This window comes from Drosophila gunungcola, unplaced genomic scaffold (assembly GCF_025200985.1).
Source record: "Drosophila gunungcola strain Sukarami unplaced genomic scaffold, Dgunungcola_SK_2 000158F, whole genome shotgun sequence".
Lineage (NCBI taxonomy): Eukaryota > Metazoa > Arthropoda > Insecta > Diptera > Drosophilidae > Drosophila > Drosophila gunungcola.
In genome coordinates this window covers 97,761-124,236 of record NW_026453319.1, presented here as the reverse complement: position 1 = coordinate 124,236, position 26,476 = coordinate 97,761, and the positions used below count along the sequence as shown (strand labels likewise).

General features: G+C 41.7%; 2 protein-coding genes across 2 annotated transcripts; both read right to left on the bottom strand.

Moving 5' to 3' along the window:
• Nucleotides 1-5,823: 5,823 nt before the first annotated feature.
• LOC128265813 (WD repeat-containing protein on Y chromosome-like) lies at nt 5,824-11,818 on the bottom strand. The gene is made up of 3 exons (XM_053002028.1): nt 11,728-11,818; nt 9,036-9,587; nt 5,824-5,942 (listed from the first exon to the last, which is right to left on the bottom strand). The coding sequence occupies exons 1-3, from the start codon at nt 11,816-11,818 to the stop codon at nt 5,824-5,826; spliced, it is 762 nt and encodes a 253-aa protein (XP_052857988.1).
• Nucleotides 11,819-13,058: 1,240 nt separating this feature from the next.
• On the bottom strand, nt 13,059-18,659 carry LOC128265812 (WD repeat-containing protein on Y chromosome-like). The gene is made up of 3 exons (XM_053002027.1): nt 18,483-18,659; nt 13,192-13,858; nt 13,059-13,117 (listed from the first exon to the last, which is right to left on the bottom strand). Exons 1-3 carry the CDS (start codon nt 18,657-18,659, stop codon nt 13,113-13,115), a joined length of 849 nt encoding a protein of 282 aa, XP_052857987.1. The 3' UTR covers nt 13,059-13,112.
• Between the last annotated feature and the right edge of the window lie 7,817 nt (nt 18,660-26,476).

The window sequence follows — 26,476 nt, the reverse complement described above, 5'->3', positions numbered from 1 at the left end:
CTGCTATGCCGATGCACTGGAGTCTGTACTCGTCGCAGCAGCCAAAGTCTCTACACCGCAAGGGAGGGATGGGCACACACACCAACACAAAACTAACCTTGAAATCGAACAGCTTGTTTTGGAGAAAATACGTTTGAGGCGTGCTTGGCAAACCAGCAGATCGCCATCCTCAAAACAAAGTCTTAAGGAAGCTGGTCGCAGACTTACCAGGGCTCTAAGGCACGAAGAAGAAAAAGCACAACGCCAGTACATTGAGAATCTTTCACCCACCAGCACCAAGCATCCCCTGTGGAGGGCCCACCCAAATCTAAGTGCGCCGGCCGAAACAGTAATTCCCATAAGAGACTCTTCAGGCAGCTGGGCCAGAAGCGACAAAGACAGAGCCAGTACATTTGCTTTACACCTTCGAAATGTTTTTCAGCCAAACCCTGCAAATAATTCATTCACACTACCGTTGCCGTCAATTCGAGGTGGAACTGAGACGGCGCCAATTCTGTTCCAAACAAACGAAGTTGCAAAAGTCATCAGCGAGCAATTAAAAACAAAAAAGACCCCAGGCGGTAATCTAATAACTCCTAAGATGCAAATTGAACTCCCAAACTGTGCAGTTGAGGTAATTTGTAAACTATTTAACGGGATTACACGACTTGGCTACTTCTTAAAAAAAATGGAAAAAGTCGGTAATCATAATGATCCCAAAGCCAGGAAAAGATCAAACAATACCAGCCTCATATAGACCGATAAGTTTACTCTCGTGTCTGTCAAAACTGCTCGAAAAATGCCTTTTGACACGCATAATCCCATATCTGAAAGAGCACAACATTATTCCGCCGCATCAATTTGGCTTTCGAGAAAGCCATGGAACAAAAGAGCAAGTTAACAGAACTGCATTCGAGTCTCAGGAATACTGCAGTGCGGTATTCCTTGACGTTGCGCAGGCTTTCGACCGAGTCTGGCTCGATGGCCTTATGCATAAAATCAGAACGTTACTACCGGAAAACACTCACAGGATACTTGAATCGTACCTTTACAACAGAGCCTTCGCCGTGAGATGCAACACTACAATATCCGACGATTACACGATAGAGGCTGGAGTTCATCAAGGTAGTGCTCTTGGTCCAACTCTATTTCTCCTTTACACCGCAGATATTCCCACGAACGAGCGGCTAACTACTTCTACATTCGCAGACGATACCGCGATCCTAAGTCGGTCCAAATGCCCAATTCAGGCAACAGCACTACTAGCTGATCATCTCGTGGTAGTGGAGAGGTGGTTATCAGACTGGCGTATAAAAATAAATGCGCAAAAGTGTAAACACATAACGTTTACTCTTAACAGGCAAACGTGTCCCCCGCTAACTCTGAATAACACGCCACTTCCACAAGCTGACGATGTAACGTACCTTGGCGTCCACCTTGACAGAAGACTTACATGGCGAAGACATATCGAAGCTAAGAAAATTCATCTAAAACTAAAATCCAATAACCTCCATTGGCTCATAAACGCTCGCTCCCCCTCTGCCTGGACTTCAAGGTTCTGCTCTACAATTCAACGCTTAAGCCAGTCTGGACTTACGGCTCCCAATTGTGGGGAAACGCGAGCAGCAGTAACATCGACATTATCCATCAAGCACAATCAAAGAAGCACAATCCTGAGAACTATCACTGGGGCACCTTGGTATGTTCGGAACGACAAAATACACAGAGATCTTGGCATTCTACCCGTAAAAGATGAAATTTTAAAACAAAAAGCTAACTTCTCATCCAAACCAGATCGCCAGGGGCCTAGCCAGGGTTTACAACCGGACCCGATTGCAACGAAATGACCTTCCAGCTCAGCAATAGTTATTAGAGCCCTTACATCCCGCGACAGTCAACTTGACTGTCAGATATAGCTTTTTAATTTAAGATTTTATATAATAAAATAATATAATAATAATAATAATAAAAAAACAGGAAAAGTAGTATTCGATGAATGTATAAATGGAATAATCAAACAAGAATCCACAAGCTGTAAGTATACCAAAACACATAAAAATTTCCAAATTAATTATGTTGAACCAAGTATTTTATTGACATGGAATTGTCCTAAAACATTTTTAAATCAAAATTGCATTAATAAAGAAATTTTTATATTTGGGAATAAATAAATTGTAAACGTTCTACCAAATTCAGTTAACATAGAAGAAATTGTAATGTTATATCCAACACTTTCCATCTGAGGACAGGCCAAATTCAAAAAATGGGGGAGTGACATATCCATAATCCCATATAACTCTTATGCATATGTCAACACGCCCATACACACATACACCCTTAGTACCCCCACACACACATACACCCTTAATACCCCAATCAGCCAATATCTAATTGCAAATGTACCCAAGCCTTAGACTAAACATCCAGAACGAATCAGCCGATATCTAATTGCAAGTGTACCCAAGCCTTAGACTAAAAATCCAGAACGAATCAAGTTACGTTATCAGTTCGTTTCCACACTTTCGGATCCCAATGGAAAAGTACCATGCGAGCAAAACGCCAAGACTCTAGACTAAACAATCGGATTGAGTGGCTGGTGCATTATCAATCAACAATCCAAAGGGCAATTAGAAAACTCACTCAATTAACGCCAACTCCACTCATAGAAAGCTCTAAAGCTCAAAACCGAGGTATGACCGTCAAAGAAGTTTAAGGATGCGTCATCGTTCATCTTGCCCGGTTTTGAGTTGAGCACTAATCTCTGCCGCTTCCATCCTGTGGGGAAGGTTCGTTCTATGAGACACCTGTTATACATTTCCGTGAATATACTCGGGTAAGCTTGCACTATTGTGTGCAGCGCAGCATTGGGAATGCCATGCATGGTTTTCCTTAGTGCTGCCAGTATTTCTGCTTCGCTAGTGAGTGCGGTATCGCCTAATCCGGTAGCTTGCGTCCTCTGCTTCTCTGACACTTGCGTCGAGCCCCTAGGCAGTCTCTCCTTGCTCCGTCTATCTCCTCGTTCCACCACGGAACTGGTCTACGCCCATTACCACCTTTCGTGGCTTTTTCCATGGAGGCATCATACACCGCCTTAACTCTATCGGCTAAGTTCTTCGCGCAGGTGTTAGCGTCTCCTGTAACGCAGACGCCTTCCATGTGTGCTAGGAGGGCCACTGTGTTAAGGGTATGGGCTTTGTAGGACGTTAGGGGACTGCTAGGGGACGCCAGTCTGGGTCTTGTCTGGGAGATGATCAGCGCGTGGTCGCTGTGAGTGTAGACGTCTGACACCATCCATGCGCAGTTACGTGCCAGTTCTGTGCTGGAGAAGGTCAAATCGATAATCGATTCCCGGCCTGACTTGCTAAAGGTTGGCCTGTTCTCTTCGTTGGTTCCCCGCTGTGTCATACTAGCTGCCCCATGTTGTGGACCATGCGTTGAAATCACCTGCGATGAGGATTGGTGGCCTGCCGCGTTCGTCGTCAGCGATCTCCTGCATTATTGCTCTGAACTCGCTAATGCGTACGCTCGGGGCACTGTAGCAGCTGTAGATTGTTAGTCCTCTGAACATCGCTCTGGTATATCCCGCCCTGGATGCCCGTTGCGATAGGTGTCCAGAAGGCTGCCCGCAGCTCCAAATCGCTGCTCTACCGTCCGCGCTATGTTGCCATACGCCTTCGTGATTGGCCTTATAGGGCTCGCTGAGTATTTCCGGTACTCAGGACACAACCTACTGAGGGTCGAGTGTTCGGCCTCTCCTCCAGTTATTCCTCGTCTCGTGCAAATGATACATTTCGGTTTGCCTTGAGTACAAGTTCTGTACTTGTGCCCATCCTTGCCACATCTGAAGCAGGATTCCTGCGTGTTTTTGGCTGTTGCCTACGACGCTGGGCATCTAGCAGACATGTGGCCTATTCCCATGCATTTGTAGCATCGCCTGGGCTCCATTTCTGCCTTATGCGGCCGATTACCCATCCTACCCTGATTTTCCCCTTGTCGAGGATCCGCTCTGCATGCTCTTGTCTGAGGTGAGCCGTCGACGTTTGGTTTCCGCCATAGGCCTTTTGCATCCTAGGTGCAGTGCCCGCCGGGATATCGCATTCCTACTCAGCGTAGACTGCCTGTAGTACCTTCCACCTGCACCGAGTCCTCCAGTATAGCCACTTCGGCTTTGCCGCTGAAGGAGAACTTCATGGCTGTATGCAGTTGCTGCGTGGCTGGGTCTGAGGGTTTCTGCATCTTGAGTAGCAGGCTCCCATTGGCTGTCCTGCGTATGCCTTGCAACCCATCCTTAAGCCCCTGAAGGGTAGGCTCGGTTTTAACCAACCGATCAGGATAGCGTCAGGGCGCTGGCTCTTCAAATTCACGGTGAGTCTCGCGTGATCTTCGCGGATACTCTGATATTCTCAGCAGTCACGCGGAGCTTCTTGGTTTTGCGCCTAACCTGCTGCCAGCCAGGGTTTCTCGTCTGGTTGCCTGCGCCAGTATGCACCCTCTCTGTGCTAGCGGCTTCTTGTCCTGGGCCAACAATCGATGGCGTTGTCTGTCGGAGCCCTGGCGTGAGTTTCGTCCAGCGTCGCACTTATCTCGCTTTGCAGCTTTTTCATAGCCTGCAGTGAGTCGATCGTGGCCAGGGTGACATGACGGACAACCATCTTGTTGTTACTCTTCGTGTCAGTGAATTTCGCGATCATTTCGTCGAGCATCTTACCCAGCTTACCGGTGAGAGCTGTGGCGCTTTTCTGGACCCGCTGCTTCTTCTGGGCTCCATCGATCGCCTCTTCAGGGCTGGTTGGTTGCCGACTTCTCTTCGGCGTGGTTTGATCGTCCACATTACTGCTGAAGTTGAAGATTGTTCCAGCTACTTGAGACGGCGCTGACAATGGGTGAGCCTCGGAGGTCTGCTCTATCCCCGTAGTAGACCGCGGCACCTTCTGTTTCATCATCTGGAACTTCCTTAGCAGCTCTTCCTCAGCCCTGGCAACTGCAAGGGCCTGGGCCTCGTCATGTCCGGACCCTTTCTCCGTATCCATCGCCTGCACCAGTCGGAAGTCCCTCGGTGAACCGGGATTTCCCCCGGCTTATGCCTGATGGGATCAGGATAGCGTCAGGGCGCTGGCTCTTCAAATTCACGGTGAGTCTCGCGTGATCTTCGCGGATACTCTGATATTCTCAGCAGTCACGCGGAGCTTCTTGGTTTTGCGCCTAACCTGCTGCCAGCCAGGGTTTCTCGTCTGGTTGCCTGCGCCAGTATGCACCCTCTCTGTGCTAGCGGCTTCTTGTCCTGGGCCAACAATCGATGGCGTTGTCTGTCGGAGCCCTGGCGTGAGTTTCGTCCAGCGTCGCACTTATCTCGCTTTGCAGCTTTTTCATAGCCTGCAGTGAGTCGATCGTGGCCAGGGTGACATGACGGACAACCATCTTGTTGTTACTCTTCGTGTCAGTGAATTTCGCGATCATTTCGTCGAGCATCTTACCCAGCTTACCGGTGAGAGCTGTGGCGCTTTTCTGGACCCGCTGCTTCTTCTGGGCTCCATCGATCGCCTCTTCAGGGCTGGTTGGTTGCCGACTTCTCTTCGGCGTGGTTTGATCGTCCACATTACTGCTGAAGTTGAAGATTGTTCCAGCTACTTGAGACGGCGCTGACAATGGGTGAGCCTCGGAGGTCTGCTCTATCCCCGTAGTAGACCGCGGCACCTTCTGTTTCATCATCTGGAACTTCCTTAGCAGCTCTTCCTCAGCCCTGGCAACTGCAAGGGCCTGGGCCTCGTCATGTCCGGACCCTTTCTCCGTATCCATCGCCTGCACCAGTCGGAAGTCCCTCGGTGAACCGGGATTTCCCCCGGCTTATGCCTGATGGGAGCTATACCGCTCCGACTCGGACATCAGGGCCCCGTTTAAGCTGGCGCCGCTATCCCGGTGGGGTTGGGAATTGGCCGGTAATTTGGCTTTTTGCTCATCCACCCCTGGAGGCAGTGGCGAAGGTGGTAAAGTTGGGTTTAGTTATATTTTAAATATTCCTGGTAACCGATATCGGATAGCTCCCTAGCAGCCGCTGTAAAGCTCAATCGGGAAAGCTTAATGTTAAGCTCGGCGCTGTCCAACACTGCAATCAGCTGATCGCTGTTGCTTGGTTTTGCCGGAAAAAAACGCGCGTGTGCGGCTTGTGGAAACTGAGAGAAAACTCCAAAATATGTGGTGCTCTGGAGTGGAGCGTTGCTGTGTGGGTGCGGAAGAGAGAGAATCCCCCCCGTTGCGAGCGTATCAGTGTGGTTAGTTGGCTGGTTAGAACCTTCCTGTCGCGTCTGTGGTACGTACCTGCAACCTGAGGTGTCCCGCACTAAGCAAATCACACTTTTAGCTATTTTTGACCTTTACGACGGTGGAAATCCGAATCTGATTGGAGAGCGCGGAAAAACCCGTCCTCTGCGTGTCAAACTCCAAAACAGGCACCGCATATGCATATAGTGTGTGGGTGTATGTGTAGATGTAGATATGTCCCTCCCCCAACCTTTGAATTTGGCCTGTCGTCAGGGCTATAGTTTTGGGTGTAATAGAATGTTTTTTTGTATGGGTGCGTTTAAAATATCATTAACAACTTCTATGGGTACATTTCTTTCATTAACAATTTCTTCATTGTCTCTGTTTTAGGTTTTACAAAAATCTGAAAAAAATTTATAATCAAATAGGACAAGAATTTGACAGATCGTAACACAATATACTATAGCTTTCATAGGAATAATCGGGAAAAATTTAAAAAAATTATAACTTTTTTGTTTTTACATTTTTTTGTTAGTTTTTAAGATAAAGTAATAGTTTAATATTGCCGAGTTTCGGTATTTATATTATTGAAATCAGACAACTATATCATATAGCTTTCATTGATACGACACAGAACAGAATCTACTTCATTTAGTAGCTAATTGTCGAGCTGGCTCAACAAGCGACGTCCGCCGATAACCCTCCCGAGAAGGCCTCGGTGGGTATGCTCCTTACCACATGTAAGCTGATCTTGAAACAAACCGTAACCAGTCTTTCTTATAGCAGATGACTCTCAATCACCACCATCAAGCAACCAAAACTTACTTGGCCCACACGTAACGCCAAAAGAAAAACAGGCACTCATATAGGGCACTAGGAAGACGGAGAGGAAACCATAGAACACCTCCCGTGCTTGTGCCCTGCGCACAACCACTTAAGGTTCCTACACCAGTTATATCTTGCCCAGCCTTGCGGCTATACCAACAATCAAACAGGGCAATCTTTCAAAATTCTTGCATCATACCAGATAGTTCGACGCCAGAATTACCTGACTAAACCTAACCTAACCTTACTACATGGGTTTTTCCCAGATATCAGATCGTTACACCAAACAATTTAAATTAGAGAGTGAAGAGTAACGTGCGTGAATATAGACGGGTGACTACCTTCAAAAGTCACCTAACGATATATTTTTTCGGTAACTCAAAGCCTGGCTTATGTAGTTATTAAGGGGCTGGTCTTTTCCCAACGAAGAAAACGTATCTCGCGAAGGATATAAAATATGTTCTTCGTTTTCCTGTTCCCTCAAGTTGCAGTTTGGACACACAGAGTCTCTGGCTGAAAATTTTCGTAACGTAACTTAGAGGAAGGACCTCTCCTCTGGCCACAAACATTGTTTGAATAGTGGCCAACGCGCGCTGCCAGGGTTACCCTTTCTATCGCCCGTTGTGTAAAAAACTAGTACCTTTAAATGATAGAACAAAAAACAAAAGCCCACGTCTAATAACAATGCTTGGCAACAACAACAAGACGAACGTCGGAAGAGTTATCAATCAAACGGAGAGAGCATGCCAACTCTTTTATTAAGTGCAAAGAACAAAATGAGCCATGGATACCCATTTCGTTTAAAACCGTATCTATGACCCTAAAAACGACAACAAATATAAGAACAACTACATAAACTGCACTTGATTGTCAGTTCTTTCTGACAAGCTTACGTTTCCACAACGAAATAATTTAAAAAATGCTAACGGAGCTTTATTATAGACCAGAATCAATTAAAAAAAATGCGTTAAAAGTAAAGAAAATAAATAACTGTGCCAAATAATACGCAGACAGAAGATATATTCTCAATTCTAAGTAACACAAACGAAGAAGTTGCTAACGCTCAAAGCAGGCCACTGACGCCGCACCCTATTCACATTTGCCATTCAAAATGGTTTAATAATCAAAAAATGTACTGACAAATTGGGGTAAGAAAATATTAGATCATGTCTACAAAAAGAAAAACTAAAATAAAACAAATATACAACCAAATGACAAACAACACTATCGATCAATTGCAAAATACCTCGGCATCGGAAAAAGAATTACTACACCTACCAACTTAAAATTTGCAAAGAACTACAAGTGGTTAGCGAAGGAATCTGTCCAACAGTCCTTATCGAAGAGATAATGTCTGAATGTAATGGAAGATTTTAAACAAAATAAATAGAAACAAAATTCCCCAGCCGTTTGCGTTGCCTGCGGGGTAAATAAGGAGGACTATGCTGCCAATCCAAATTGCAAGCTATAGAGACAGACCTGAATATAAAGACCGTTTTTAATTTTTACTGATGCTCAAAAATTGTTTAGAATACATGGTTGGGAGTTTAGGTAGATTTTAGTACTCTGCATTGATATCAGAGTTTGTTGATTCTTGATTTTTGAAAGCTTATGGGTCCTTTGGTTTTTTGATTTGTCCAACTCTGTTTTAGGATCTCAGAATTACTCAGGCAGGAATGAACCTTTGAGTTGTAACCTCTTAGATAAAAAGTGGCTTTAAAACCATAAATATGGTTTATTTAAACTGGTTTGAAAGTTTAATTTTAATTTATGATAAAACCTTTTGTTTTGACTTTGCTTTACTTTTCAAAACTGTTTTTGAAAAAAAATATATACACTTAGTACTTGGGTTCATGTATACGTCACTATATGTATGGAAATACCCATCAGCCATTTAAACTATTTGAAAATAAAACCTTAAATCAGAACCTAAATGTCTCCTCTCGGTGTATATTTTAAGTAGTGGTACTTACTGCTTTCCGATGATGCTGTACGAATAGGTTCCATATGCGATGTCCAGAATCGCATCATGCCTTCGTGGCTGGCTGTGACCCACATGCCGGAAGCTTCTGGAGAATCTTCGCCGCCAAAAGAGAAGATAACTGTCTCTGTCATCTTGTCAATGGGTACTTGATCCGATTTTCCCTTAAGCAGCGCCAAACAACATATAGCCGACCGATGTTCTGATTTCCTCACCATTGGAGGTCCTGAAATCGGTAAAACAAGAGACTCCTTTTGGCTACTGGGATCCTCCTCTTGAAATCCATAAATTAGATAGGAAACAAACTCGTTCCAGTCCACCTTAAAATCTCGATTCTGATTGATCTTTAAAAAGAGTCGGGTATACATCGAGTCGTTAGACATGACATCTAGATCTTCCAGCATGATTCGCAAACCTTCGATCCCGACTTGCCGTTCGGGAGTGTTAAGAAAGGCTGAGTGCAGTTTCTCAAGTTGATCCTTTGATATGCATTTGTGCAAGCGCTCTGATAGCTCCTCTGACTCCTCAGTCAAAAATAAATCGCCTTTTGTAAAACAATGTAACAATTAGTAGCTAAGCGCTTGTATTAGAAAGAGCTTTCGCTCACTCGCACTCGCGAGAACAACTATTGTAATTTGAAAACTCATTTAATGGCTCTAGATGAGCTTGAATAAATCTGAGAGGAGCAATCTCAATTTGAAAACGAAGGTGTCCACAAGTCTTGTTCTCGTCATTCCGAATTATTATTGGCAGTCGTGATTTTGCACGAACATTTTGGCTACCCCGGGTGAACATTTTGGACATTTTCGTCGGACCCATTTCGTTGGAGCAGTTGGACTTATCGTTGGAGTCAGATCGATGGAGGCATCTCGGAAAATTTTTTTTGCTCATCCACCCCTGGAGGCAGTGGCGAAGGTGGTAAAGTTGGGTTTAGTTATATTTTAAATATTCCTGGTAACCGATATCGGATAGCTCCCTAGCAGCCGCTGTAAAGCTCAATCGGGAAAGCTTAATGTTAAGCTCGGCGCTGTCCAACACTGCAATCAGCTGATCGCTGTTGTTTGGTTTTGCCGGAAAAAAACGCGCGTGTGCGGCTTGTGGAAACTGAGAGAAAACTCCAAAATATGTGGCGTTCTGGAGTGGAGCGTTGCTGTGTGGGTGCGGAAGAGAGAGAATCCCCCCCGTTGCAAGCGTATCAGTGTGGTTAGTTGGCTAGTTAGAACCTTCCTGTCGCGTCTGTGGTACGTACCTGCAACCTTAGGTGTCCCGCACTAAACAAATCACACTTTTAGCTATTTTTGACCTTTACGACGGTGGAAATCCGAATCTGATTGGAGAGCGCGGAAAAACCCGTCCTCTGCGTGTCAAACTCCAAAACAGGCACCGCATATGCATATAGTGTGTGGGTGTATGTGTAGATGTAGATATGTCCCTCCCCAAACCTTTGAATTTGGCCTGTCGTCAGGGCGATAGTTTTGGGTGTAATAGAATGTTTTTTTGTATGGGTGCGTTTAAAATATCATTAACAACTTCTATGGGTACATTTCTTTCATTAACAATTTCTTTTTTGTCTCTGTTTTAGGCTTTACAAAAATCTGAAAAAATTTTATAATCAAATAGATCAAGAATTTGCCAGATCGTAACACTATATACTATAGCTTTCATAGGAATAATCGGGAAAAATTTAAAAAAATTATAACCTTTTTTGTTTTTACATTTTTTTTTTAGTTTTTAAGATAAAGTAATAGTTTAATATTGCCGAGTTTCGGTATTTATATTATTGAAATCAGACAACTATAACATATAGCTTTCATTGATACGACACAGAACAGAATCTACTTCATTTGAGTAGCTAATTGTCGAGCTGGCTCAAAAAGCGACGTCCGCCGATAACCCTCCCGAGAAGGCCTCGGTGGGTATGCTCCTTACCACATGTAAGCTGATCTTGAAACAAACCGAACCCAGTCTTTCTTATAGCAGATGACTCTCAATCACCACCTTCAAGCAACCAAAACTTACTTGGCCCACACGTAACGCCAAAAGAAAAAAGGCACTCATATAGGGCACTAGGAAGACGGAGAGGAAACCATAGAACACCTCTCGTGCTTGTGCCCTGCGCACAACCACTTAAGGTTCCTTCACCTTGCCAGTTATATCTTGCCCAGCCTTGCGGCTATACCAACAATCAAACAGGGCAATCTTTCAAAATTCTTGCATCATACCAGATAGTTCGACGCCAGAATTACCTGACTAAACCTAACCTAACCTTACTACATGGGTTTTTCCCAGATATCAGATCGTTACACCAAACAATTTAAATTAGAGAGTGAAGAGTAACGTGCGTGAATATAGACGGGTGACTACCTTCAAAAGTCACCTAACGATATATTTTTTCGGTAACTCAAAGCCTGGCTTATGTAGTTATTAAGGGGCTGGTCTTTTCCCAACGAAGAAAACGTATCTCGCGAAGGATATAAAATATGTTCTTCGTTTTCCTGTTCCCTCAAGTTGCAGTTTGGACACACAGAGTCTCTGGCTGAAAACTTTCGTAACGTAACTTAGAGGAAGGATCTCACCTCTGGCCACAAACATTGTTTGAATTTTCTAAACCGGGAACGCGTCGATAAAATAATTTCCAATGTCCAGATAATATTCCAAATTCCTATGCGTAAGACGGGTCGCACTTCTGGCCGATTCCTCGTTGAACATTTCCTCCAGCTTTGGGGGTTCGCTCTTTGACCATAGTGACCAACGCGAGCTGCCAGGGTTACCCATTCTATCGCCCGTTGTGTAAAAAACTATTACCTTTAAATGATAGAACACAAAATCAAAAGCCCACGTCTAATAACAATGCTTGACAACAACAACAAGACGAACGTCGGAAGAGTTATCAATCAAACGGAGAGAGCATGCCAACTCTTTTATTATGTGCAAAGAACAAAATGAGCCATGGATACCCATTTCGAATAAAAAACCGTATCTATGAACCTAAAAACGACAACAAATATAACAACAACTACATAAACTGCACTTGATTGTCAGTTCTTTCTGACAAGCTTACGTTTCCACAACGAAAAAATTTAAAAAATGCTAACGGAGCTTTATTATAGACCAGAATCAATTAAAAAAAATGCGTTAAAAGTAAAGAAAATAAATAACTGTGCCAAATAATACGCAGACAGAAGATATATTCTCAATTCTAAGTAACACAAACGAAGAAGTTGCTACCGCTCAAAGCAGGCCACTGAGGCCGCACCCTATTCACATTTGCCATTCAAAATGGTTTAATAATCAAAAAATGTACTGACAAATTGGGGTAAGAAAATATTAGATCATGTCTACAAAAGAAAAACTAAATTAAAACAAATATACAACCAAATGACAAATAACACTATCGATCAATTTCAAAATACCTCGGCATCGGAAAAAGAATTACAACACTTACCAACTTAAAATTTGCAAAGAACTACAAGTGGTTAGCGAAGGAATCTGTCCAACAGTCCTTATCGAAGAGATAATGTCTGAATGTAATGGAAGATTTTGAACAAAATAAGTAAAAACAAAAATTCCCCAGCCGTTTGCGTTGCCTGCGGGGTTAATAAGGAGGACCATGCTGCCAATCCAAATTGCAAGCTATAGAGACAGCCTTGAATATAAAGACCGTTTTCAATTTTTACTGATGCTCAAAAATTGTTTAGAATACATGGTTGGGAGTTTTGGTAGATTTTGGTACTCTGCATTGATATCAGAAATTTGTTGATTCTTGATTTTTGTAAGCTTATGGGTCCTTTGGTTTTTTGATTTGTCCAACTCTGTTTTTAGAATCTCAGAATTACTCAGGTAGGAATGAACCTTTGAATTGTAACCTCTTAGATAAAAAGTGGCTTTAAAACCATAAATATGGTTTATTTAAACTGGTTTGAAAGTTTAATTTTAATTTATGATAAAACCTTTTGTTTTTGAGTTTGCTTTACTTTTCAAAACTGTTTTTGAAAAAAAATATATACACTTAGTCCTTGGGTTCATGTATACGTCACTTTATGTTTCGGGGGAAATACCCATCAGCCATTTAAACTATTTGAAAATAAAACCTTAAATCAGAACCTAAATGTCTCCTCTCGGTGTATATTTTAAGTAGTGGTACTTACTGCTTTCCGATGATGCTGTACGAATAGGTTCCATATGCGATGTCCAGAATCGCATCATGCCTTCGTGGCTGGCTGTGACCCACATGCCGGAAGCTTCTGGAGAATCTTCACCGCCAAAAGAGAAGTTAACTGTCTCTGTCATCTTGTCAATGGGTACTTGATCCGATTTGCCCTTGAGCAGCGCCAAACAACATATAGCCGACCGATGTTCTGATTTCCTCACCATTGGAGGTCCTGAAATCTGTAATACAAGAGACTCCTTTTGGCTACTGGGATCCTCCTCTTGAAATCCATAAATTAGATAGGAAACAAACTCGTTCCAGTCCACCTTAAAATCTCGATTCTGATTGATCTTTAAAAAGAGTCGGGTATACATCGATTCGTTAGACATGACATCTAGATCTTCCAGCATGCTTCGCATACCTTCGATCCCGACTTGCCGTTCGGGAGTGTTAAGAAAGGCTGCGTGCAGTTTCTCAAGTTGATCCTTTGATATGCATTTGTGCAAGCGCTCTGATAGCTCCTCTGCTAAATGGCTTTGTGTCGAAGAAATTGTTTGGTATTCAACTGCGCTTTTAGTATTAGCACTCGCATTATACATAACTGATATTGTTGTTTTTTTTAATCTTATCCACACTAATACGGATTGAGCTTCTAGATTGGGAAACTATTTATGATAAAATGTACTTAAGGTTAAACATTAGCTTTCAAGCCTACTGTTCAGTCAAAAACAAATCGCCTTTTGTAAAACAATTTAACAATTAGTAGCTAAGCGCTTGTATTAGAAAGAGCTTTCGCTCACTCGCACTAGCGAAAACCACTATTGTAATTTGAAAACTCATTTAATGGCTCTAGATCAGCTTGAATAAATTTGAGTGGAGCAATCTAAATTTGAAAACTAAGGTGTCCACAAGTCTTGTTCTCGTCATTCCGAATTATTATTGGCAGTCGTGATTTTGCACGAATATTTTGGCGCCCCCGGGTGAACATTTTGGACATTTTGACATTTTCGTTGGAGTCAGATCGTTGTAGTCATCTCGGAAAATTTGGTTGGATTAAAAGACGGAAATTAACAAAAGACGCAAGAAACATGGCTATAGGAGCAGTATTGTCACAAAATCATAAACCAATTTGTTATGCTAGCAGAACCCTCAACGAAAATGAAATAAATTACGCGACTATTGAAAAAGAACTTTTAGCAATCTTTTGGGCCACCAAGTATTTTAGAACCTAATTATAGGTAGGTCTTTTGAAATATTAAGCGATCATAATCCTTTAGTTTGGCTAAATAACATAAAAGAACCACCATGAAATTACAACGATGGAAAATAAAATTAAACGAATTGGATTACCAGATTAAATATTTACCAGGAAAAGAAAATTATGTAGCGGACGCATTATCTAGGACCAAAATAGGAGAAAATATGTTTACAGATGATATTGAGGAAAATATACCAGAAGAAACACCCAACAACGCAAATGCCACAGCCCACAGTGCTCAAGAAGATAACCAGAACTATATTTCCATAACTGAGAGACTATTTAATTATTTTTCCCGACAAATCGAGTTTATTAAAGGATATGAGGACAAAACAGAAGTAACACATTCTTTTCACAAATTTAAAATACAAATTATTTATAAAGAAATGACTGAAACTTTAGCGAAAGAAATAATTAAAGAATACATATGTACTAAAAAGAGTGCCATTTATTTCCATAACGATTTAGACTTCCTTACATTTCAAAAAGCTTATGTGGAAATTATAAATGCAAATCACTTGACGAAATTAGTAAGATGTACGGCCAAACTTGAAGACATACTGACATATGCAGATTTTAAAGAAAAATATTGAAAAGACATAAAGAACTAATACATCCAGGTATCGAAAAAACTACTAAATGGTTTAGAGTAAAATATTATTTCCCCGATTATCAAAAATTAATTCAGAATATAATAAACGAATGTGAAACTTGCAACATTGCTAAAACAGAACATAGTGTAACGACCTGATTTCTTATGTATTCTCGCTCCTTAACGGGCGGCCAGCTCAGAGAGGTTATGGGTTCGTTCCACCAAATTTATATTGGGTGATTGCTTTTGACCAAAGAAAAAGCAAGAGTTCTGTTGGGATCGTAACGGTTTTTATTCGTCTCCTTAAACAAGCCTCGCGGCTCCTCCGCTACTGCTGCACCACGTCGTCGTCCTCTGCGGCGTCGCTGTCCTTCGAGGTTCGACCTCTTCGCCCACACAAGGACTCCCTGAGCTAGATTCAGCATTTATGTGTATAGCTTTACACAATTGGTTAAATTCAGAAGGAGGACAGATTCCAATAACAACAAGTAAAAACGGTATTTCATAAAATGGTTAATGAGAAATTGAGAATTATAGGAAGCGAACCAGACATTGAAAATAGGTATACCAAATTTGAATAAATTTTGTACATTTATAATCATAAAACGAAACATAATACTACAAACCAAATACCAGCCAACATATTTATGTATGCAGGAACTCCTGATTATGACACACAAGAAAAGAAAATAAATAGAATTGCAAAATTAAATGAAAAACGTCATGATTATGAAATAGACAAAAAATATAGAAAGTACCTTTAGTAAAGTCCAAAACTACTAATCCATTTAAGAAGACAGGAATCTTAAGAAAAATAGACGAAAAATATTTTGAAAAAACAAATAGGGGAAAAAAGATTATTCATTATAAATCAATATTCAAAAAGAAGAAGGAAATTATTAAAAGTAAATATGATGATAAATCCAGGCAAACAGAAGAAAATGAACGGACTAAACAACAACTCAATGAAAAGAATGATTTTCTTCATAATATTAACAACTATATCTTATATTTAAAACAGGATCAATAGATATCTTGATTAATTATGAATATCATTATCTAAGGGCAAACATAACAAAAACTGAACAAACCTTCGAAAGTCTTTTGAAAGAAGCTAGTGAATTTAGTGGCATAATACCAAATCCGATATCTAGTAGAAAAACTAGTAGAGAAGTAGTAGAAGTAGTAGTAGTAGTAGTAGTAGTAGTAGTAGTAGTAGTAGAGAAATCAGTGGAATTACTTTAGCAAAACGCAGTAAGAGAGGTTTATTCAATATTATAGGATCAGTTTATAAATACCTATTCGGAACATTAGACCAAGATGATAAAGATGAAATGGAAGAAAAAATTAATACTTTAGTAGAGACTAGTGTTCAGAACACCGATTTAAACATGGTTATAATGGAATTGATGTAATCAATAAATTAAAGGTAGACGGAGAAAGGGAACAAGTCAGCGTTTTAATATTTAATTTACAACACTTTACAGAACACGTAGAAGATATTGAATTAGGAATGCAGCTCACAAGATTAGGTTTATTCAATCCAAAATTATTAAAACATGATTATTTGAAAAACGTGAACCCTGAGAAATTTTTGAAAATCAAAATCTCCACTTGGCTTAAAACAGACACAAATTTTGTTTCATTCCCACATTCCTTCAGAGATAGTTAAAGCTCCCGTTTTTGAAATTATTCCTTATCCCGATGAAGATAATAATATTTTAATAGAAAATATATTCGACAAATATTTCTTATATGACAACAAAGTATTTAATAAAGAAACAGAAAAAATTGTATTTGAAGAATGTATAAATGGAATAATTAAACAAGAAAACCAAAACATATAAAAATTTCCAAATTAATTATGTTGAACCAAATATTTTATTGACCTGGAATATCCCTAAAACATTATTAAATCAAAATTGTATTAATAAAGAAATTTCTATAGTTGGAAGTAACCTTGTTAAAATCCTTAATTGTTCAGTACAATTAGAAGAATTCAAAATTTTAAATACAATGTTAGATTACACACAGAGCGTTTACGTAAATAATAATGTAACAAAGTTAGAGGGATTATCTTATATTCAAAGAAATAATAGAATCACACAAAAAATATTATAATGTATTCCAAATAATCACTTTAACAACTTTTTTAATCATTATTATAAGCATTTTATTGTAATCATTGTATAAATTTAAGAGCATACCAAGAAAACTTATTGTAAAATATGTAAAATCAAAGGAGGAAACACAAAAAAGTACAGAAATTGTAAACAAACTCAGTTAACATAGAAGAAAATGTAATGTTATATCCAACCCTTTCCACCTGAGGACAGGCCAAATTCAAGAATTGGGGGAGTGACATATCTATAAACCATAACTCTTACACGTATAAACACACGCCCACACACATACAGATTAGTACCCCCACACACATATACACCCTTATTACCCCAATCTGCCAATATCTAATTGCAAATGTACACAAGCCTTAGACTAAACATCCAGAACGAATCAGCCGATATCTAATTGCAAATGTACCAAAGCCTTAGACTAAACATCCAGAACGAATCAAGTTACGTTATCAGCTCGTTCCCACACATTCGGATCCCAAAGGAAAATTACCATGCGAGCAAAACCCCAAGATTCTAGACTAAACAATCGGATTGAGTGGCTGGTGCATTATCAATCAACAATCCAAAGGGCATTTAGAAAACTCACTCAATTAACGCCAACTCCACTCATAGAAAGCTCTAAAGCTCAAAACCGAGGTATGATCGTCAAAGAAGTTTAAGTTATGAAGCGAGTTCAGTTTGAGACTTGTCTTAAGACAGTCAGTGTTCTTCCAAATAAAAAATCTTGTAACTAGTCTAAAATAAATTAAATAAGGTTTTTTTTTATGTTAAGCATATGGTTCGGAAATTTAATTATATATATTCTTGATCACCATCACTAGGAGTCGATCTAGCCGTGTCCGTATGTCCGTCTGTCCGTCCTTTCTTCGCAAACTAGTCTCCCAGTGTTGAAGCTTTCTTAATGAAACTTTCCCAAAAGTTGTCTTTGTATTGCACGAAATACTGTAACGACCCTGTTTTGGGAGTCGGTATAGCTCGCCGTGGCCAGGGTTCGAGACAGAAATTTATTTCCCCTTTGATCGGTTTACCTCCCTTTCCCCAAAGAATAACACAAATCGAACGCTAAAGAGTATGGTTATATTTTAATAGTACGATTGATTGAGACTACGTTTTCTAACTATAATTATATCGAGCGTGATACTGCTTGCTAAGTGGTGTCGGCGCTGCTGAAGGGCCGAATGGGGTACTGCTTGTTGATATCGACGCTGCAAAAGGGCCGAGTATATCGCAGCTCGTTGAGTATCGCACTGCGTGGAGTGCGGTATCGGCGCTACGGAAGGGCCGTATGTTGCACTGCTTGCTACTGACACTGTGCAATGGTTAGATGAACTGCTTGGCGTTGCCGATGTGTGATGACCGAATGTACGGCTTGTTATCGACGTTGTGTGGTAGCTGGGTGCACTGCTTGGTGTTGGCGCTTTGGGAGGGCCGATTATGCACTGCTTGACTTCGACGGTGCGCTGTGGCTGGGTGTACTGCATGGTGTCGGCGCTTCGGAAGGGCCGCTTGTGCACTGCTTGGCGTCGTCGGGTTCGTAGTGTTCTGGGTCGTTTTAGAGGAACGAACTACTTGGATTTTCTAGTGGGACGTGGGAATGTAGGGCATCGTTAGTTTCGAGCTGCCGTGTTATTCCGTATCGTTTCCGGAAACGAGACTTCTGGGAGGAACTAAATGAGATGGGCCGGAGTTACGAAAACCGGGCCGGGCTCAGCGATCTCGACCGGGCCTGGGTGCGTATTCCACACCGGGCGTCGGTGATCCTCACCAGGTCGTAGAGCCGAATTTCAAACCGAACTCTTACGGATCCACCACCACTACCAAGACTAACTACCAGAACACTTACCCGGGTATTCCTCCTAGTTGTTGTTTTCGCGAGAGTCGTCGGAACGCAAGTGACTGGTCTGGGGCGGTGTCTCCGCTTATATAGGCGCTGCTTAGTGTGACCAGATCGAACGATGATGATAATCCCGCTTTGGGTAATCGGGTTTTGTTGGGCGATGATTATCGGCAATCGATAACTTCGTCGAATAAATGTGACCGGGTGCTGTTGGCTTTTGGCGCGCGTTTGAATAATAAAAGGCCAGTATTTGGAATGTTCTTTTTAAGTTTTAATGAGAAAGTTGAATTAATATATATTTGTGACGGTGGGTCGATACACTCCCCCCCCCCCCCGTTTATTAAGCCGTGGCTCCCGTGGTCGTCACGCTGTGCAGTTGCTGGTTGCAGTTCTCCAGTTGTCACCCACCGGGTCCCTCGGCTTTCTGGGCGCCAGGTGGACTTTAGGAGGGCTACGGCTTCCGCCACCTTCTACTCGTGCTGGGTGACGATGAGTGGCTTTGCTGTCCTTCCGCACTCCTCATCCCAATTCCCCTCCGACTCCTCGGATAGATCCACTGGACCAACTCCCAGGTCCTTATATTGGTCGGATAGGCGTCTCGGCTTCACCCATGCCGTCTGTGGTCGCTGTCTGTTCAGTAGTTGGTTTCGTCTAGTTCCTGTGGATGTCCTTTGCTGTGGGGATCTTGATCTGTGGCTATTCCCTTGCGGTTGTTTCGTGTAGTATCCTGTTCCTTTTCCGTGTCCTTGTGTTGTCATTGTCGTCGTTGTAAGGTTTGTTTCTTCTCTTCTAGCTGGTGCCTGCCTTGCGACCGGTGCCGCCCTGGTTGGTCTTCTGCCTATAGCTGGACCTGCCTCGTCCACGGCCCCGAATATATTATGACTTAGCTTCGATATGTTTCCGCCATGTAAGTCTCCTGTCTAGGTGGACGCCAAGGTACGTTATTTCGTCAGCTTGTGGAAGTGGCGTGTTATTCAGAGTTAGCGGGGGACACGTTTGTCTGTTAAGAGTAAACGTTATGTGTTTACACTTTTGCGCATTTATTTTTATATGCCAGTCTGATAACCACCTCTCGGTGCCGTAGAACGTGTATCCCCGTATTTGAAAGCGAACAAGCATTTATTGCATGTGCTCAAAAGGGCCAACAGCAAACTACGTAATAGTGATAGTGAGTTGTTAAAAACATTAAAAGAGATCAAATTAAACACATTACACCGAAATAATAAGCTTACGAAAAACCATTTAACTGCACTCAAAAAAAATAAAAAAGTTTACGATACCTACCGTGCCCAAAACGTACTTTAAATTCCAAGAAAAAAGTACTAATATAGGTCGGATAGGCGTCTCGGCTTCACCCATGCCGTCTGTGGTCGCTGTCTGTCCATTAGTTGGTTTCGTCTAGTTCCTATGTATGTCCTTTGCTGTGGGGATCTTGATCTGTGGCTATTCCCTTGCGGTTGTTTCGTGTAGTATCCTGTTCCTTTTCCGTGTCCTTGTGTTGTCATTGTCGTCGTTGTTAGGTTTGTTTCTTCTCTTCTAGCTGGTGCCTGCCTTGCGACCGGTGCCGCCCTGGTTGGTCTTCTGCCTCCAGCTGGACCTGCCTCGTCCACGACCCCGAATATATGATGACTTAGCTTCGATATGTTTTCGCCATGTAAGTCTCCTGTCTAGGTGGACGCCAAGGTACGTTATTTCGTCAGCTTGTAGAAGTGGCGTGTTATTCAGAGTTAGCAAGGGAAACGTTTGTCTGTTAAGAGTAAACGTTATGTGTTTACACTTATGCGCATTTATTTTTATATGCCAGTCTGATAACCACCTCTCCACTACCACAAGATGATCAGCTAGTAGTGCTGTTGCCTGAATTGGGCAGGTATATTCTGCGAATGTAGAGGAGAAATAGAGTTAGACCAAGGGCGCTACCTTGTGGAACTCCAGCCTCTATCGTGTAATCGTCGGGTATTGTAGTGTTGCATCTCACGGCGAAGGCTCTGTTGTAGAGGTATGATTCAAGTATGCTGTGAGTGTTTTCCGGCAGTAACATTCTGATTTTATGCATACGGTCATCGAGCCAGACTCGGTCGAAAGCCTGCGCAACGTCAAGGAATACCGCGCTGCAGTATTACCGAAGCTCGAATGCAGTTCGTATTTCTGTTGTTAGTCTATTGACTTGTTCTATTGTTCCATTGGTTTCTCGAAAGCCAAATTGATGTGCCGGAATAACGTTGTGCTCTTTCAGATGTGGGATTATGAGAAGGCATTTTTCGAGCAGTTTTGACAGACACGAGAGTAAACTTATCGGTCTGTATTGTATAATCTTTTGTGTAATCTTTTCCTAGCTTTGGGATCATTATGATTACCGACTTTTTCCATTTTTTTGGTAAGTACCCAAGTCGTTAAAAAGTTTACAAATTACCTCAACTGCTCAGTTTGGGAGTTCAATAAGCATCTTAGGAGTTATTAGATCACCTCCTGGGCCTTTTTTTGTTTTTAATTGCTCGCTGATGACTTTTGAAACTTTGTTTGGTTGAAACAGAACTGGTGCCAATTTGAATTGACGGCGACGGTAGTGTGAATGAATTATTTGCAGGGTTTGGCTGAAAAACATTTCGAAGATGTAAAGCAAATGTACAAGCTCTGTCTTTGTCGCTTCTGGCCCAGCTGCCTGAAGCAACTCTTATGGGTGTTACTGTTTCGGGCGGCGCACTTAGATTTTGGTGGGCCCTCCACAAGGGATGCTTGGAGCTGTTGGGTGAAAGCTTCTCAATGTACTGGCGTTGTGCTTTTTCTTCTTCGTGCCTTAGAGCCCTGGTTAGTCTGGGACCAGCTTCCTTAAGGCTATGTTTTAAGGATGGCGATCTGCTGGTTTGCCAAGCACGCCTCAAACGAATTTTCTCCAAAACAAGTTGTTCGATTTCAAGGTTAGTCTTGTGCTGGTGTGTGTGCCCATCCCTCCCTTGCGGTGTAGAGACTTTGGCTGCTGCGACGAGTACAGACTCCAGTGCATCGGCATAGCAGTCGATATCCTCCTTGATGTTGAGCTGTGGAGTTTGTTCAATGTGGGAACTAATGTACTTTTTGAACTTCAGCCAGTTGGTTCGATGCGACGTCAGCCTGCAAGGGTGCTCGATTAGTTCCAGGTTTTGAAGAGAAGTTATAAGCACTGGGGAGTGGTCCGATGATAGATCCAAAAGCGATTTTGCAGATATTACATTGCGAGGAATATTTTTTGTCACAGCAAAATCAATTAAATCAGGTAGTTTCCTAGGATCTGTAGGCCAGTATGTAGGACTGCCTGGTGAAACCTAGTCCAGTTTGTTGCATGTTTTGATGAGTGCATTATATAGTTGCCTTCCTTTGGGGGTCACAAGGCGGGATCCCCAGTGTGTGTGCTTGGCGTTGTAATCACCTGCTGCTATAAAATCGCTCTCCAAGTGAATTGTAGAAGTCCTTGAATTGGTCTTCGGAGACTGTAAAGCGGGGTGGGCAGTGGACAGAGGCAATGGCAAGGTTGCAGTTGCCCAGTTGTAATTTTATCGATGTAGCTTGCAGATAATTTTTGCAAACCGTTGGTGAATGTGGTGTTTGATGCGGTCTCTTATTAGGATGCTGGTTCCGCCATGTGCTTTAACATCTGGATGATCGGTGCCGTAGAACGTGTATCCCCGTATTTGAAAGCGAACAAGCATTTATTGCATATGCTCAAAAGGGCCAACAGCAAACTAATTAAGGCAATTATACGTAATAGTGATAGTGAGTTGTTTAAAACATTAAAAGAGATCGAATTAAACACATTACACCGAAATAATAAGCTTACGAAAAACCATTTAACTGCACTCAAAAAAAATAAAAAAGTTTACGATACCTACCGTGCCCAAAACGTACTTTAAATTCCAAGAAAAAAGTACTAATTCAAAAAGTGATTTCTTACCAATTCTAATAAATTCATTGCTCTATCGAATTTTTCTAATAATTTTGAATCATGTTTAAAAATAAACTTAATTTAAACAAAGTAATTTTAATGAACCCCATCACTTATCAAAAATTGGTTAACGATAATAAATTTGATTCCGACTCATTTTCCATTAATAGAGAGTAGTTTTCTCAATATTGAAATTAATCCTTAAATCAACATTGTTTACGAGCAGTTTAGGTTGATTAAAAATATCTCAGTAAACTTTACCAAATACTTCAACCTTATAACTATATTTGAATATATTTTTTAGGGTTTCATTTGTTGTTGGATATACATATTGACCCGAAGTTATTCGTACAAAATTTGGAAAATAACCTTGAGCTAATAAGTGACTTTCAGAGGCTTCGCTATCATAATTTAAAACGCTAAACCAGCACTTGAATTGGTTTAACTCAGAGAAAATCATGCACATGAGGGCCAAAGACACAGCGTTGCTCTCTCGTAGAATGCAGAGTAATTGAATACACAAGGACTATTTGAATACTGATTTTATTAGGGCAGAGGTCCCATAGAAACAATAGGGTGAAATCGGTTAAAGTTTGATGTTTTTCAGCATATTTTGAGCAGTATAAGCTATTATTTATTGATTTATAGTTAACAATGAACTGCTAACTTACACATATATGCTAAAAATAAATATAGCTTAAACTAACTAAATATTATATGATTCAAGAAAAGCATAAATGTTTGATAATATCCGATCAATAGAATTTTCCAAAGATATTGAAGGATATACTGCATTTTAATTTTAACAAAGCACCCGAAAGGGCACATGAAGGGCAAAGTTGGATCTGCGAATTGGCAAGTGAATAGGGCGAAAAGTACGAGTAAATCTTGAGGGAATAATAGCTTAGGAGGAGGCCAGAATTCACCTCACCTATGAGAAGCTTATGCAAAAAAATTACTCCGCTGCACATTCTTGATTGTTTTAAAGACTTTAGATCAATTAACATTAATTTTGAAGAGTAAGGTGGCAAACGCCTCACCGGGTCTCAATTCAGCTGTCGAAGAGCAAATAATAAAAATTGCTTTTGGGCTGACTCGATTTTTGTTGATCAATATATTGAGGGCTCCAAACACATGCGCAGTATTCCAAAATGGGGCAAACCATGGAAATGTAAAGAGTCTTTGTTGTATACGGGTCGTCAAACTCTTTGGCCCAACGTTTTATGAAGGCTAAAACACCCTTAGTGTTGTGTTTGGTTAGAAGCGTTCTCGGTGAGTGCTGGGTACAGACTGACGTTATTCAGAGATCAGCGAGAGAATGAACAAAAGTAACGTGTGTGTGTATACATGTGTGTGCTTATTGAACGAAGGAATACAGATTTGTTTTGGATGTGCGAGGTAGCGAGAATACATTTTGCTTATACATAACACATTTCCTCCTTTAATTAAGAACTATTTCTATGCTTAAATTTTCTGAAGTCCTTTGGCTTAAAACGATCGACTTCCTGGCGAACACGGTTGCTTTGGCGTACTGGTATGCCTGAAAGACGTCGTGTAGATTGGTTCTGCCTCGGCTGCTGGGTAGGCTCTGCTGCGCGTCCAGGAGGACGAGAAACAGGAACAGGATCAGATTGCTGAACAACTGGCGGAGTTAGCGGTCGATCTTGTTGCTGTATTTCTTCAGTTCAGGAATCCACCAAATCTCTGGAGGTCTCTTGATTGAGTTGTTTGCTGACAACTTCGGTTTCAGCTGGTTGAAATGGCGCTTGATGTAACCATTTGACGTGCGAACAATGAACATCATTTTTCCAACTGGACGGTCGATAATGCCTTTAATCCACTTTTCTCCCCTTGAATAGTTTTGAGCGTATACCATTTGATTAGAGATGTACTTGGTGATTGTCCGTTTATTCTCGACAGGCTGCTCGAAAAGTTGACTAAGCACGGTGCGGACTGGTCGACCGTGGATTAACTCGACAGGAGTTTACCTTGGGCGTTTGGAGTGAACCTGTAAGAAGAAAGATATTTTGTTACAGCTACCCTAAGTGGTATACCGTCTTTGAGGTTCTTCTTGACTGCGAATTTAAACGTCTATACAAATCGCTCTGCTAATCCGTTGGATGCTGGATGAAACGGTGCTGTGGTAATATGCTTTATACCGTGCAGTTTGCTGAATTCTTCGAAGGCGTCAGCTGTAAGCTGAATACCGTTGTCGCTAGCCATGGTTTTCGGCTATCCCTTGATGGCGAAAATCGAAGACAGTGCATCGTGTTGGCCGTTGTTGTAGACGACATTTGGATGACAAATGGGAACTATGAGTACGCGACCACGCATATGAGCCACATAGCTTCAAAGATTGGACCGGCGAAGTCGATATGAATTCGCTCCCATGCTGTTTTTGCTGCTGGCCAACTTTGGTACTCTCTTGGTGGTGCAGGATTGTTGCACTTGCAGATGCTACAAGGCTGAGCAAGGCTTTTGATGTCATCGTCTATGGTTGGCCACCAAACATGTTGTCTTGTCAACTGCTTCATTCGAATAATGCCCCAATGGCCTTCATGTAAGAGACTGGCTGGAATTATAATACGATTTGCGTCTGTGTGTAGGCAAAGCAATTGTTTGTTAATTGTAAGAGCAAACTTCCGGTTAAAGTAAGGAAATAGGCCTTCGTTGCCTGGCTGGAGTTTTTCTGGCCATCCTATAATTACGTACTGCAGGACCTGTTTGAGAACTTTGTCTTTGTCCATATGGTTGCGAATTAGCTCAGAATTTATCGGTGGTGATACTTCGACTACATTGTGGCAAGCTTCCTCTTCTTTGTCGAAGTCTGGATCTGTACCCACTGGAAGGCGTGAAAGAGCATCTGCATTACCATGAGCAGATGTGGATCGATACTGGATATCGAAGTTGTAGGCCATGAGAATAATAGCCCAACGTTGTAGCCTGTTTGACGTCATCAACGGGAGATGCTTGCCTGGATTAAAAATAGTAACAAGCGGCTTGTGGTCTGTGATTAGGATAAACTTTCTGCCATAAATGTATTGGTGAAAACGCTTTACTTCAAATATTATTGAAAGTCCTTCCTTTTCTATTTGGCTGTAATTAACCTGATGCTTGTCGAGCGTTTTAGATGCGAAAACAATGGGTCTCTCTCCGCCATCTGGCTGAAGATGCGAAAGGACTACCCCGATGCCAAAGGATGAGGCATCTGTAGCGAGCATTAGCGGTAATTTTTCAACAAAGTGAGCTAGCTGCGTTGCGTTAATGATGTGGGACTTAAGAGCTGTAAAAGAAGGCTACGTCTCTTCTGCGAAGTTGATTCAATGGAGCACACAACTGCGAATAGTTCGGAATAAAATTACAATAATAATTAACTTTACCCATGAATGCTTCCAATTGTTGTAAGTTAGAAGGCGGACACAACAGTTTTAAAGCCTCCAAGCCTGAGCTGTCTGGGAGAATGCCGTTCGCGCTGATTCTCCGCCCTAAGTATTCTATTTCGTCCTTGAAAAAGAAGCATTTTTGCCGTTTGCATCTGATGC

Excerpts from the sequence above, each read along its gene's own strand:
- LOC128265813 (XM_053002028.1), bottom strand. The coding sequence starts at position 11,818 with ATGGGTAACCCTGGCAGCTCGCGTTGGTCACTATGGTCAAAGAGCGAA. Across the intron at positions 9,588-11,727 it reads CAACGAGGAATCGGCCAGAA|GCGATTTATTTTTGACTGAG; the intron begins GTGCGACCCGTC and ends GTTTTACAAAAG. Across the intron at positions 5,943-9,035 it reads TACAGCATCATCGGAAAGCA|GGGTGGATGAGCAAAAAGCC; the intron begins GTAAGTACCACT and ends CACTGCCTCCAG.
- LOC128265812 (XM_053002027.1), bottom strand. The coding sequence starts at position 18,659 with ATGCAGTACACCCAGCCACAGCGCACCGTCGAAGTCAAGCAGTGCATA. Across the intron at positions 13,859-18,482 it reads CTAACCATTGCACAGTGTCA|TTTCCCAATCTAGAAGCTCA; the intron begins GTAGCAAGCAGT and ends TATCATAAATAG.